General features: G+C 44.1%; 1 protein-coding gene across 1 annotated transcript in view; it reads left to right on the top strand.

Moving 5' to 3' along the window:
* Positions 1-15674, top strand: part of Cfap61 (cilia and flagella associated protein 61) — a 250959-nt gene that overhangs the window by 58946 nt on the left and 176339 nt on the right. Inside the window, exons 9-12 of the mRNA XM_057780855.1 lie at positions 6364-6438; positions 10455-10639; positions 12511-12550; positions 15477-15616. Coding sequence (XP_057636838.1) covers positions 6364-6438; positions 10455-10639; positions 12511-12550; positions 15477-15616 — 440 coding nt within the window. The remainder of the gene's footprint in view (positions 1-6363; positions 6439-10454; positions 10640-12510; positions 12551-15476; positions 15617-15674) is intronic.

Below are 15674 nucleotides of genomic sequence, written 5' to 3'. Positions count from 1 at the left end.
ATGCTAATTAACGATCACAAGTTTACACCTTGCCAACGTGATACCCAAATATGTCACCTTTAGCCATTACACTGTCCTAAAGGGTTCATGGCCATCTCATAAGGAAAAATTCATTTAATGTATTTCTAGAGCCCCATAGTCTATAACAGTCCAGACCCCGTTCCAAAGTCCAGTTCCTGTGGAAGACTCAAGACAGTCTTACCTGTGAGGCCCTACAAGATACAAACTATTACATACTCATAACATATGCCAGCATGGGGTACTATCCCCATTCTGAAAGAGAGAAATAGGGGCATAGCAAGGGAAGACCAAAGCAAAACCCAGACCCAGCAGGACAAGCAGCAAGTACTCTTGTTTTGTGCCCAGCATCTTGGGCTCTGGGTGGTATCATCAGAACTCCAGCAGCCTCGGGTGCTTCTCTTACAGCCCTGCTGCCTGTAGCCACAGGATAGTCCTTCTAGCTCAGCTACAGTCTGTGCTTGCAACTTAGGCTGAATGTGCCACAACCTCGTGTCTCCAGATCCTGATGTCTCCTTGCCATCGAAGAAGCATCATTATCTCAGCTTCATACAGTGATCTCTCAGGGACATCCTCAGGGGATCTGACCCTGCCACACAGGGCCTGGCCTCTGTGACTTTCTGGAGCCTAGTGCAAGTCTCCATGATCCTGTAACTCTCGTATTTTGTCTGTTTGTAAAGCCAGCATCATGTGAACAGCACTGCCAAGTTCTGTTCCCAGCTTAAGACACCGCCAGTTCTCCATCCTCCACCTTCCTTCCTGCACATTTCTGCACTAGAGAAGCTAAGGCAGGTGAAGTTGCTCACTGGAAGCTAGGTAGGCAATTCAAAGTTGCTGAAGAAACACACAGGCTTCACACACTCAAATGCACCAGCATGCTCCTTCCTGCCCTGATTGCTACACCACAGAGACACCTGTCACTGTTTCCTGGAGAGCTACCCAGCTTCACTCCACTTGTGTGGGTTCAGGATGAGCTTTCCTTTACTCTTTTACCGCCAGTGTGGCTATAACAGAGCAAATGGTATACTGCTGCCTGGACCTAAACCAAGGGATGAATCCACTCCCAGGGAGTCCTGAACCAGTCATGTGATGAGATAGATGGGGATTAATGGGCAGGCCCAGGAATCCAGCCACTGCTGTACTTGAGGGGCTGTCAGTGCATATCCGTTTGTCCTCAGGAGCTAGGCCACTCAGGTCCCCTCCTTAGAAGACCTCAACAAGTGTGTCAGGCAGGTGGTGAAATGAATGGGTTCACCCTTAGGTTACTGTGAATTTCCTGGCTATATAGTCCCATCAACTTCTGCTTGACGGACTCCTTCAAGATTGGGAGTAGGTGAAGAACTATTGCTTCCTGAGCCCAAGTACCTCATTTTCCCCTCCTTTATAGCCTCACATAGAAAAGAAAAAGTACCCCTTGTCAGTCAGTCAACACACACACACACACACACACACACACACACACACACACACACAGAGTAATCTTGGGGAACAGAAAGAAGGAGGACCTGAGGCTTAGCCCTAGGTCCCCCTGGATTATCTTCCCCAATTTTAATGTTGTGGAAATTTTCATTCTCTTTGGAAGAATGCTCGCTGGTTGCCCCAAGCCACAAAAGGCTCAATGTGTAATAATTGGGTGTCATGTTTCAAGCACAGTTTTATCCACATAGATCTAGTGATCACAATGGTCAGGTACCCCGCTAAGTGCTGAGGGAACCCCCATACTCGAGAATAGTCCCAGTCTGCAAGAGGCTGTATGTGATGGAAAGAGAAGAGGCTCTTGGGGAAAGGCATGGAGAGTAGGATGGAAGACAGCAAGAAGATGAGGCCAAAAGGAGAGTGGACCCTTTCAAAAAAGATTGGAGGGCCCGGGTAATGGAGAGAAATGAGACTCACGAAGGCATTTAAAAAAAGTTAAAAGACCTTTAGACATTGTGTCTAAAATGGAACACTTTGTGTGCTGCTGCAGGAGACATCACAACCAAAAAAAAAAAAAAAAAAAAAAAGATCTGAAATACACAAAGCAAGCATTCTCAAGATAGTGCTCTCTATAGCAAAGGATCCTAACACCATTGAGATGGGAAACAAGGTGAGTCAGTCTGTGATTGTCTACCTCACAGCACATGAAAATCAGGCAAATATCCACAAAGACAGATAGATCAGTGCGTCCGTAGAGTCTAGAGTTTGAAGGACAGAGCAGTGGAGAGGAGAGAGCTGTGCAGAGACTGAGCTCTGTCATCAGTATGCAAAGGATGCTGTTCGGTCTTCAGCTGAGCGTTGGTCAGAGCATGCTGCGTGTAAGGGAGCTACTGAGGTCAGACATGGGCAGTGCACTTCCCAGGGGATTAGGGCCAACTGTACTCACAGGTTTACAGGCTGGAAATGGTGTCTGTGCCCAGCAAACTAGAAAACAGTGTACTTGACAAGGCCCAGGGAAAGGACACACGTGTGTCTTGGCTCCATAGTGAGAATATTCTAATTCTCTAGAGGAAGAACCCTTCCAGGTCTTTGTAGTGATTCAAGAATCAAAAGGGTCAAACTTTCCAAGTAACTTAATCGAGTCCCAAAGTCCGAGAATATCTGTAAGAATACGGATGTATTCACAATGTTTAGAATCCAGTTAAAATTACCATGTGCTCAAACCCTAGGATCATATATAGCACCTCAAACAGAGCTAAATCCATTAATCAACCTCAAACTCAAGTGGATGGTAGAAATAGCAAACAAAGCCATTGCAAGGATTTTATTGATATGTTCTTTGAGAGTTTCATACATACTCAGGGTATGTTGATCACGTTTACATACCCCAGTTAGTCCGAGGTCCACCTCCTTCCCCATCATCTCCCAACTCCGTGCTCTCTAAAAGAATGAGTTCTACTATATTCTATTTGCTCTCAAAGTTAAAGAGAGACACAGGAGATACTAAAATGATCCACCACAGATTCTAGAGATAAAACCACACTGTGTGTGCATCGCAGAAATTGAGAAGTGCATCAGAAGGATTGACAACAGACTAGATATCGTGGGAGAAAAGATTGGTGAACTTGAGGCATAGAGAAGTGAGACATTTTACAAAAGGTTTTATTTCACACTCTCTATGTTACAATGAGAATGGGGAGTCTAAATACATAACTCCAGGGAGTCAGTTCTCTCCTTCTACCATGTGGGTCCTGGGGATTGAATTTAGGTCGTTAGCCTTGGTGACAAGCACCTTTACCTGGTGAGTCATCTCTTCAGTAGTGAAAAGGGTTTTTTTTTTGTTCTTTTTTTAAAAAATATTAATGAACTCTAACAGAGTGATCTAATATATGTTAAACCATAGTCTACAGAGAAGAAAAAAGAGATTGGGACAAAAAAAAAAAAAACCCTGAAGAAACAATGACAAGATTATTGACTAGATGTGTCTGGTGGTCTTCCTTCCGAAGACAGAAAGGCCAAAACAGGACAAGTAAAGTTATAAAGTTTTCACTTATTGAAGGATAGGGTCCAAGTGTGATGTAGGAGTCCACTCTGTATGCTGTGATTACCACTGGTTAATAAAGAAGCGGCTTTGGGTCTATTGCAGTGCAGAATAGGGCAAGGTGGGACTTCTAAGCAGATAGAGGAGGAAAGAGTAGGCAGAGTTAGAGAGATATCATGTAGCTGCCCCAGAGGAGAAGATACCCACACTCTGGTACTGGTAAGCCACGAGTCTCATGGTAAAATATAATATAATAGAAATGGGTTAATTTAAGATGTAAGAAGCCTAAGCTAATGGGCCAAGCAGTGTTGTAATTAATAAAGTTTCTGTGTGATTATTTGGGGTCTGGGCAGCCGGAAAACGAGTGAGCAGCCTCTCTGTCTACACAAGTGCTCAGCCATGGCAGTGCATGGATGTTATCCTAGCACTTAGGAGTGGAGTCATAAGTTCAAAACAAGCTTGGGATGTATAGAGTTTTAAACAAGCCTGGACTGCTTGAAATACTGTCTCAAACAAACAAACAAACAAATTTAACAGACCAAGCCAATATTTTTAAAAAGAATGATTCTTGGGGGGTCTGTTTGGAAATACAAGACTCTCTAAACATGAAAACCATCATTGTATTTTATTATATTAGCAAATAAAAAACACAATTTCTTCATAAATCCAGAAAAGGAATTAGAAAATTTAGCATTCATTCCCCATAAGTACTTTTAGAAAATTAGGTATAATAGGGAATTTAATTTGATAAAGTACATTTGAAAAAAGTTAGCTTGTTACTTAATGGTTATGGATGGATTCTCTCTCTCTCTCTCTGACTTTGTTCTCTTACCACTTCAATTAAATGTGGTACTGATGGGCTAAGCCAGTGTACAAACATATGAAAAAGAGAAAAGAATTGGTATTTTAAGGAAAATGAAAACTGCATTTTGTTCTGATCCTTTATGCAGGAAATGCACAAAGTAGCTACAGCACTAGTACATATTTTAGCAAATTTCAAAAATGTGCACACCTTGATGCATAAAAGTCACTTTGTCTTGCATGAGTTGCATTTCTTGCTGTTGTGACCCAATACTGACAGGAACAGCTAATGAGAGGAATGAATTGTCTCGGCTCATGATCTCAGAGGACTCGGTCCACAGTCACCGGGCTCCGTGTTTCTGGGCCTGTGAAGAGGCAGAGCATCAATGCCACGGGATATGTGACAGATGTGTCTTATGGTAGACAGGGAGCAGTGAAAAGTCAAAACTCTACTGACTTTCTCCTTCTATAGTGTTTGGACACCCAACCCACGGGATCATGCCACCCACATTTTCAGGGTTCTTTCTCTTATTTTCTCTCAAAATGCCTTCACAGACGTACAGGACCCATCTCCAACCTCCTAGCTGACACTGAAAATTAGCTCTCACAGATGTTATTTAAATATCTTTCTATAACAGCAGCACACAAACAGAAATAGAAACACATACCATTTAGAATAGTAAAACTACAGGAAATAGTTTAAGACCTATGCACTGACAGCTGCTAAATCTTTCTGAAAAGAGAAATAAAGCCGTGAGATATCCTGTACGCATAGATATGAAAACATGATGTTTGTCAAGATGTCAGTTTCCCAGATTCCTCTGTAGATCCAGCAAGACCCTAGTTAAAATTTAGCAGGAATAAATACTTTAGAAATTAAACCAGCAATATGGAAAGACAAAGGACTCAGCAGTCAGGATCATTTACAACAAAGTTGTAGGGTTAAAACTAAGTGGATTCAAGATATATTTTAAAATTCTTGTATTTAGGTATCATGGTACTGGCATCAAGGTCAGCATAAATGAAACAAAACATCCTGATAGAAATGAATATGGAATTGGAGTGAACACTTCCCAGAAGAAAATATCTAAATGAAATGACATTCAACTTCCTCAGTCATTAGGGAAATGCACATTAAAACAATAATCAGGCACAACCATGCATTATTAGGATGATCAAAAATTTAAAAATTCAGCATTCTAAATGTTGATGAAGATATGCAGGAATTTTGGTTCATTCACACACGGGCGATACTTAGCAACAAGAGGGAATAAATTGCCCGGATGCTTGAGAATGTGAATGATTTTAATTTTTAATGTCAAAAGAAATAGAAGTCAACCCCTCTCCCAGTAAAAGCGTACCCTCGATTCCAAGAATCTGGTGACGAAGAAGAGATCAGTGTTTGCCTGGACCAGAACTGAAAGCAGTGGGATCTATGGGCACAGAGAAATGTAAACACTTATGGGAGTGAGATATATGTTCATCGTTTAAACTAGGGTAATCTTTTTATAGGTATATACGCAAGTCAAAACTTCTCAAAAAGCATATTTTAAATGAATGCAGTTTATTGTGTGTTAATTATACTTTAATAAAACAGATTTTTAAAAAAGCTTGGCGAAGCTCTCAAGTTACACAGAATAATGGTGTCACACTAACATCTAGAGAGAATGTGGAGGTGCCTGCACAGTCCTAAACACCGATCAGTCTGCCATCTACCTCCCCACTCTCTCCTTTTTAAAAAATACTGGAGGTGGATGCTGGATGAGGGAACTGAGGCTCCATCACTTTCTCGTGTCTCCTAGCCATTAGCAGAGGTCCCGAGGTCTGAACACTGGCGATTCGCTGCAGAATTTGGGTTCCGACCATCATGGCTTGGTTGATTCTTTTTTTTTTTTTTTTGGTTTTTCGAGACAGGGTTTCTCTGTGGTTTTGGAGCCTGTCCTGGAACTAGCTCTTGTAGACCAGGCTGGTCTCGAACTCACAGAGATCTGCCTGCCTCTGCCTCCCGAGTGCTGGGATTAAAGGCGTGCGCCACCACCGCCCGGCTGGCTTGGTTGATTCTTATGTCTTCTCATGGTCCTTTGCAGGAGAAAGATGAAGAATCTTTTTTGTCTGGGGATTTACCGTCAGGAGACGTCAGTAGACACTCTGATGAAGTGCAGGTAAGGTGTGTTTGTGCACAGGGCCTCTGCCTTCCCTCCTTCCCTTCAGCCATGTGATATATGCAGGCACATATATACACACACATGCCCAGGTTTATCCATTGTAAGTGTGTGCACTTCTGTACTGCTTAGGTTCCTGTAAAGGTTCCCTCTTGTTGCAGGTTCAAGTCAAGCTTCATTTGGTTAACCAAGGTTTACTTGGCAGCATCTTCTTTGGCTATCCCTAGGGCATCTTCCTTTGTTACTTTTCTTCATCTGACTTACACCTTAGCACTGTTTCTTTGTCAGATGGGGTCCACTCATGCCTTCTTGTGTCTCCTGTTTCTTGTTCACAAACTGGGGAGCTGCGAGATCCCAATGCCCTGTGGTCCACCTCAGGATTTGGACCTAAGGAGCAGAGGAAGGCATTATCGTTTCTTGAGTAGGAGATTGACATGATCTGCCCTTTCTGTCACAGTGACAAGACCAAGGCCAAACCTCTCCCCAACTCCAGAGGGCCTGTGGTGACAGTCTGCTGCACTCCGCTGCCTCTAGAAGCTTGTGCGTCTGAGGGAGGCCCAGGCCGTGAGAATTAGCAGATGCATAATGGGGCAAACACTGAATGCTGCTCCCACACATCAAAGCTCTGTCAGAAGGCCAGATGCCTGGGGTCTAACCCCCAGAGCCTGACCAATAATAGAATTTGCTAGGAGGGAGAGTGGCACTTTCTGATGTCCAGCCCTGAGCTGGAGATCAGGGCTCTAACTAGAGCACTAAAGATCTCTAGGTCTGTCCGGCCAGGCTGTCTGCAGGTGTGGGTGGAGACAGGGAAGAGTGGGGCTGGGTGAGCAGGATGTGCCGTCAGACAGACGGCACTGTATGGGTACAGATCCACTTTCACAGTTGCTACTGGACCCCCGCTCTCTGTGCTCTGTTGTCTAGTGTCCCTCAGCACCCCAAGGAAGAGGGCTAAAGGTGCCTAGCTCCAACTCTTGAGGGAACAGCCAGGAGCCAGTGAGGAGAGTGACTGGGGAATCAACACCCAGCCCCTGTACCTGTGAGGCAGAGAGTGTACAGCACTGAGCCCATAGTGGAAAGCCACTCCTGGAAAAGCCTGCATTGGTGACTGTTGCATTCTTGCCTCACTTCCTCTCTCTCCTCCCAGAGCTTCGTGCCAGCTGCAGAGACCCAGAGCTTGGGTTTGCCTCTGAGGAACCCACACTGAGACACTCACTCACCCTAGGTCATTGCTAGTCCCCAGGTAGGAGAGTGACAGCTCAGTGGGAGGAGACAGTTTCCTCTCTGATATTTCTAGGAGGGAGGCCACACTTTATAGACATGGATGGAACGGGAGGGGAGGACCAGAGGACCAGAACCCTTAGACCCCCTGAGGACATCTAGGTAAGTCGGTGAGCAAGGAAGATCGATTTCCCATGTTTATCTCCTGACAAAAAAAAAAAAAAAAAAACAACCCACAGAAACCCACTGAGATGACCGTGAAGAAGTGAAAAGGGCACAAATCCACAAAGACAACAGGACGGAAGGGAGTTATTGGAAGACAAGCACTTAAAAAATATTTAGAATCAAGAAAATCGATGAAGGAGTTTGCACTGGCTTAGCAGAACTGAGAAAGGGGAAAGAAGTCCGAGAGGAGGCCAGGAAAAATGTAGGAGCTCGCCCCCGGGGCTTGGGGTTCCACTGAGGGAGGTAAGCAGCCCGGCTGAGCACAGAGGTCTGTTTGGCAGCCTGGTAAGGAGTAGCCTGCACCCCAAACTCCCTGCACCCTCTACATAGCTGACGAACCACACCCCAGGGGACATGACCGGTGAACATTCCCCGGAGAAACCAAGAAAACACTCTGCAAAGCTGTCTGATGGTGAGGGGCTGTGAATGGAGAAAATGCCATTCACCACTTCAGATGGAGGAGCCCCACCCTCTCTTCCAAACCAGAAACCAGGTGTTTGATGGAGTAGTCTGTTGTTGCTGTAATCAGTTACCACAAGTTGGTGGCTTAAAATGATTGTCCCTGTTGTCTTCCAGGCCTAGAGATCAGAATTCCCAGACATGTCTCACTGAATTGAGTCTTTGAGTGTAGGTTTGGGGTTATTTCTGAGGCATCTGGGGAAATGCTTTTCCTTGCTCTGCCAGGGGCTAGAGGGCACATACATTCCTCGCCTTTTACCCTCTTCCTGTATCTTCAGGGCCACAGGAGTACACCTTCCCACCCCTATCTGAGTATACTGCCTCCCTCGCCATTTTATCATATCCATTTAAGTAAACCAGGATCCTCCTCAAAATCCTCAATTTAGTGATATCTGCAAAGTCCCCTGTCGCTGTAAGGTACATGTTCTCAGGTTCTGGGGATTCAGACACACTTCTTGAGGGCCATTGTTTTCTTCCCCCAGTCTCTCCTGCAGGTTGGAACTGTAGGCTGGGAGAGTTTTGTATTATTATTATTTTTTTTTAAAGATTTATTATGTCTACAGTGTTCTGTCTGCATGTATGCCTGCAGGCCAGAAGAGGGCACAAGATCTCATTACAGATGGTTGTGAGCCACCATGTGTTTGTTGGGATTTGAACTCAGGACCTTTGGAAGAGCAGTCAGTGCTCTTAACCTCTGAGTCATCTCTCCAGCCTCTGTATTAGTAACTTTTCTGTTATTTTGATAAAACACTGTGACCAAAAGATTTTATTTGGGCTTACAGTTCCAGACGGCTCAAGGTCGGTCACGGTGTCCGGGAGGCATAGCAGGAAGTGTGAGCCGTGGCAGTAGCAGCGGGAAGCTGAGAGATCACATTTTTACCAGAGAGCATTAGATGGTGAGGATAAGCTGGAAGTAGGGCAAGGCGATGTGCTCTCAAAGCCCGCCCCCAGGGACACATTTCCTCCAACAAGGTCACACCTCCTACACCTTCAGAAATAGCATCTTCAAGTGTGCCCCGAGTGTTCAAATGCTTGACCCTAGGGGAGGGACACTTTTCTCCTTCAAACCATTACAAGCTCCAAGTCCTGAATAGGCAGGGGAGAGTCACAGTGAATTTCATGGATTATTTCAAATACCCGATTGCCGAGACTGACCGACACTTCTCCAATCTTACAAAACATGAAAGAAATGCAGAAACCAAGGAAATAAAAATACAGTACACAAATGAGAATGGGGTTATGTTAGATGACTTTGTTCATGGTGGCAACAATACATTCTAACATGTAATAACATATCATAACATGATCGGCATTCCGTCATCTACAATATATCATAACAGTGTCAATACCGGTGTAACGAGAAGTGTAATTTAATTATACAGTGGGGATAGAATACAGGGAAGGAATGATGGAAATCATTTAAACATATCCACCATTTCAGTGTTTCATAAGAAAAAATTTAAATTGATGAATTAAAGAATAGCAGCATAAGCCTGTTTTTCAGAAATAGAGGGAACCACCCCGAGAAACACAACGGTTAAAAGCAATACCTGATGGGAGGGTGGCGGATGAGGGACAGCCGGTTTTCTTGACCGAGTTTTACTACTAGTATTTTGACCCTCTGCTTATGTTACTTTGATTAATAAAAATCCCAGAAGGAACTCCAAATGAATCGTTCCACCCCCAAATCAGTGTGGATTTACCCAGTGTTGACTTCCCTGGTGGCTGAGCTCAAGGGGACCTTTCTGGGCTCCCGTCTCATTCCCAGAATCTCCTGAGCATTTTCAAGGTCTGGAAATTCTAGTGCCACAAAATGTTGATGAAACCCATTGTTGATGGCGTTAATGTGTACTACACAACACTACCACACGAATCTCTACCCAGTGGAACGATGGAAACATCTGTTTTTCTGGCCTTTGTGTGAGAACTTGTTTGTATCACTGTGCATTTTGAATGTCATTATAAGGTCTCCAGACGGACCTTTGCAGGATGGCTTGTTTCTGAGGAGACAGTCTCACAGGCATTGTTGGAGCAGGACATGGAGAGACAGTGCAGCCACCAGCCTGTTAGAGCTCCATGGTTCCCCCCAGCTTGGCCCTCTCTCCTGGCTCTAGGATGTGGAACAGAAGTTAAGCGAGCTCTCCAACGTGGATGATGAGGACCTCATTTTGAGCAGTGAGAGCTCCCTGCCATCCTTCCTGTTCCCCGAGGAATCCTCCCACTTCCGCCCCATCTACCTGGGAGAATCCACTGCGTTTTGCATTCAGCTCTTTTGTATCGATGAGAAATACGAGGCAAGGCAAGTGCTGATCTCTTCTATTTGTCTGTTGTGCTAAGCACTTCTTAGGTAACAGTTTTACAGAGTATGCAGTAGTTAAGTCAGACCCCATATCCTAATCTTCTGGGGACCTTAAAACAACAGATTCTTGGACCCCATACTGTTGCGGGAGCTCCTTCCACTCCTTCAGCCAATAGCCGCTCTCTCTACACCATACAGAGATTCTAGTTCGTAAAATCTGGGTAAGACCTACAGAATGGGCAAAAAATCTCTGGCTAGTTCTGTTTCACCTGGAGCACAGTTGAAGTTCTGAAAATGCCTACTGGGTAGCCAGCCACATACTGTTTCCATTCTATACAGTCTGTGTTTCTCTGATTGGTAGCCGAGATTTCCCGCCAAAGTTTTTTTTTTTTTTTTTTTTGGTTTTTCGAGACAGGATTTCTCTGTGGTTTTGGAGCCTGTCCTGGAACTAGCTCTTGTAGATCAGGCTGGTCTCGAACTCACAGAGATCCGCCTGCCTCTGCCTCCCGAGTGCTGGGATTAAAGGCGTGCGCCACCACCGCCCGGCTTCCGCTAAAGTTTTAAGAGGCCTTGTTGACTCAGTGCTCATTCCGGAGCTGGTGATTGTCACCGAGTCATACTTCAGTGTGCGCTCAGTCTGTTACTTTGTGCTCCATCCTTAATCTGGAGCAGGAGACAACCCAAAATGTAGGGCATAAAAGGGACCCCCTGCAATTCAGGAAAGCTTTTGGAAGAAGGAGGCGTGATGTCTGTCAGTCATGGCTCCCACCCCTTTGCCTCAGGAACACCTACGTGTTCTACACTTATGGCCCCCTTTCTCAGGCTGAATAGGAACTCCTGCATGATGCCTGAACTCAGCATCTCCTTCAGCAATCGCCTATTACAACTTTACCCACAAGCTGTTTTAAAGAGGAAAATATGTACCCATTTTAATAGAGCAGAAGGTGCTCCAGTACCTTTGAGATAACCAAAGACAGTGCTGGTCATTTCCTTTTTAGGGGGGTACATTTAAACATAACCCCCCACTTTTAGCCTCTAGAAGTATGGTTTTTAATATTAAATGTTCAACTTTTATGGAGATTGTGGAGGTTTAAAAGAGAAACCTTTCTTTCTTTTTTTTTTTTTTTTTGGATTTTCGAGACAGGGTTTCTCCGTAGTTTTTTTTTTTTTTTTGTTTCCTGTCCTAGAACTAGCTCTTGTAGACCAGGCTGGCCTCGAACTCACAGAGATCCGCCTGCCTCTGCCTCCTGAGTGCTGGGTTTAAAGGCGTGCGCCACCACCGCCTGGCTTAAGAGAAACCTTTCTATTTTAATTACAGTGTAGACCAAAGAGCCTGGAATGATCTTCTATATTTGTTTTATGTTTCTTTTCTCTGTGTTTTTAGATAAAATTTTGCCTAGACAGTTACTTTTGATGTAGTTTGATGACACCTTATAATTTGCCCATGAAAATACAAATGTGGCTATTTAGAAAAATTTCTGCTTATAAAAGTGAGAAAGATCAGACTAGCCTATCCCACAGCCGTGTCCCTCCTTAACTCTTCCGAGAAGAAAGGGGAAGATCACATACACAGACTGGCCATCATTAGTATTGGCTTTGAACTGCAGATATTATTGGTCACTGTGAAGAGTGTCCAAAGATACTTTGTTGCTGCCATATGAAGCCTATGGTGCAGGTGTATGCAAGCGATTAGACGCTGCTGGCTGGCTAACTGCTGAAAGCCAGGGGTGGGAGAGGTGGAAGGTAGGAGGGGTGAGGATGGGGGCTTGGGGAGGTGGGAGTTGAGGGGGGTGGGAGTGCACATAATGAACTGTCTCATGATGCTACATTTATTTGCAGTCTAGTAACATTGTTCACTTTCTTGTTTATAGGTCCCTGGATTTTATGAGTTTTGTTTTCAGTCTTTTTCCTGTGAGTATATGCTGAATTTTGAGTAATATAATTGGTTTTGTAGTTAAGTCATAGAAAGATAGAATATTTATTGTACAGACATTTAAAATGCTGTGAATGTTGAGGCTTGAAGTGCTCCCCCGTTCTGAAAAGATGGTCAAGTGGCGTGTCATAAACTCTTAAAAATAGAAAATATTGTCATTTTCAGTAACGTATCTGCTGTGCGATCATTTCTTTTAGAGACAGTATTCCAGTGGTTTATTGGGATTAAATAATTCATGGTCATATATGAAAATGCCGGCAGTTAGGAATCTTAGTACCTCGGACTGTTGGATTTCTTTCTGGTTTACACTGGCTCAGACTCTCCTGGCATCAATACATTGCTTTGTGGCAGGTGGAAGAGAGGAAATTTGTGGTCGATTTCCAGCTTGGCTTCTCTTCGCTGGTTATTCCTGGGGCCTAACATGGTGGCTGGCGTGTAGAAGGAGCTCAGCCCATGTTGGGCACTGAGTGTGAGATCAAAGTGCAAAGATACCCCTCCATCTTAGGGACTCTGAGCCTCTCCATGGTCCCACTGTTGTCTGGGGTATCTCTAGGCAACAATTTATCATTGGAAGGAAAGGAAGTGGAGAAGGATGACAGAAGAGAAGCAGTAGGTCTTTGGAAGGACCTTGCTGATGTTTCGCTCTGACGGTTCTATGTACAAGTTGACTCTTCAGTGGCAGACTGCAGGCAGAGTATCTGTTGTTTTGTGTGTCCTTTCTACTTGTAACACTGAGGCCAAAAATAAGTATAGTGTAATTATTATGTGATACTAGATTTTACTTTCTCATTTTTTCCAGAACTCAAACAAACTTAGAATAGGGCAATATATTCTCCATTGTGGTTTCTTTAAATTGATTTTAAGGCATTTTCAAAGCTCATAAAGCTATGTGGATTAACCCAAACAAAGAATGTTCAAAGCTGGTTTCCTCAAAGATGCCTTAAAGACATTTCACTGAGATTCATTCCTGTTTTTACATCCACATTGTAGAAGTAAGACTGGATTTTAATAGGCAGAAGACCTGTTTACATTTTGACTCTATTTGACTTGGGGATATAAGGATACAGGAACAAAATACCTTCATTACTTCACCCTTAATCCCTCAAATCCAAGCTGAAGCAACTCATTATCGTCAGCACCCCCTCCCCAAGGAAGCCCACCGAGACTTGGCACCCAGTCCTCATTTTCAGCTTGAGTAGCTCAGTATTGTGATTCTAAAGTCTCTCTGAAAGAAGCTGTGTTATTTTGCTAGAAAGAAGGAAGATAAGGTCAAATAATGACTCACTCCTTGGGGCTGCAAAATGTCCCGAGGGCCTTGGATTAGCCCAAGTAATACCTTCACAGGGTTCAAGAGGAGGCGAAGTCCCAAAGGGACAAATTAGCTCTGGGAAGAGCAGGCTGCTTCTGTGGGGACCTGGGGCAGGATCAAGTGGCTTCGAGGAACACAGACAGCCTGGAGCTGTACAGTCTTAGACGCTGGAGTGAGTGTTCCAGTCGCCCGCGTGAACAAAGAGTAAAAAGGAAGAAATGAAGCCTCCGTTAATAACACATTTCGCCCAGTTCAATGTCTCAGATGCGGCATTGCAGCGTGCAATCAACGGCAGCCCTGCTAACGAGCTGTTTTATATTCTTCCTCTCACGCTAAGCCTTGAAGTGCAGTGTTTTTAGATCGCAGCATACCTCAGTACAAGAACTGAATTTTCATCAGCAGTGCTTGATTCTATTTAGGTCTCGTGAGATTTGCAGTTGGCTAAGAGACTTCGTATATTCAAGTTGGTGGGGATAGACTGACATGGCTCACACACACACAACTTGTCCGATAAGTGAAATTCGGTGCCAGTCTTTAAAGTTTAAATTAATGAAATTAAATTAATGAAGTGATATTAAATTAAGCTTTTAGTTTCTCAGTCACACCAGCTACAATGCAAACTCTCCTTGGTCACATGTAACCACTGGCTGCTGCCTGGGACAGCAAGGTCTAGAAAGGAAAATGGCTTCTGTCAGGACTTGCTGATCCTCTTGTGTCTTCTGGGGTTCATGCTTGCCTTTAGATTATCACCTCGAAAGGATGATGTTGTACACAGGGTTTGTGTATAACCAGAGGGCTTTAAAGGCAGAAAGCCTGGAGTATTTCACATTTCACAGAGGAGAGGCCAAGGCTTCTATGAATCTAATTTCTCAAGTTCAAGGCCCTTGTTATGGTGCTATGCTGTCTTGTTTACTCACTGGTAAAACTGAATTCCCAAATGCGAATGGTCTTAGTTTAAAAATCTGTACCAGGTTTCATAGCACAGGCCTTTACTCCAGAAACCCAGAGGGCTGAAGAAAGAGGAGTGTAAGTTCAAGACATGCAAGGACTACAGAGAAAAGTTTAAGGCCAGCCTGGGCAGAGTTCTTGGTGAGTTGGCTCAGTGGTAGAGTTCTTGGTGAGTTGGCTCAGTGGTAGAGTTCTTGCCTAATGTATGCCAGGCTCTGGGTACAGTCTCCAGAGCTAAGAAATTAAACAAGTCAGTGAGATCAAGTGCTAGGAGCTGAATGTGGTAGCACATCCCTCTAAAGCTGCAATCCCAGAACTTGGGAGGCTGAGGCAGGAGGATATGAGTGATTAGTTAGAGCCTAGGTTTGGCTGCATGATGAAGCCCGGTCTCAGATCAGCTGCAACAATAAGAATCTACTTCTGTTACAGTCTGCTCTCAGTCAGCTTTGCTGATGTCTTCTCCATCTTCTCCTAGTTGCTTGGCTCCATGAGTTGTATTAATGACTCTCCAAAACAGTGGAAAAGCTCAACTTGTGCTTTGTTTCACTTCTGTTTTCATTAGTGTTTTATAGCATGAATTTGCTTAGTTATATACAGCTTCTTATAGCCTCCAAATACCCTGTTGACTTTTAAAAAAATCTTTTTAGGGTAAGAACTTCTGCTTGATATCTGTGCCCCATCTCACCCCTGAGTTTGTCCTCATCCAGAACTTTGTAAAGGTCGTTCCGTTCAACAATTGCACCCTAGAGCATGATCTCTATGTGTTCCATCGAGCTGGCTTGCTCAGGTAAGTGAACTCATATGTTGTGTGACTTCCTGGGAGATTGATAATGCCTTGTGCTGGT

This window comes from Chionomys nivalis, chromosome 9 (genome assembly GCF_950005125.1).
Source record: "Chionomys nivalis chromosome 9, mChiNiv1.1, whole genome shotgun sequence".
NCBI lineage: Eukaryota > Metazoa > Chordata > Mammalia > Rodentia > Cricetidae > Chionomys > Chionomys nivalis.
This window is presented reverse-complemented; position numbering and strand designations above follow the sequence as displayed.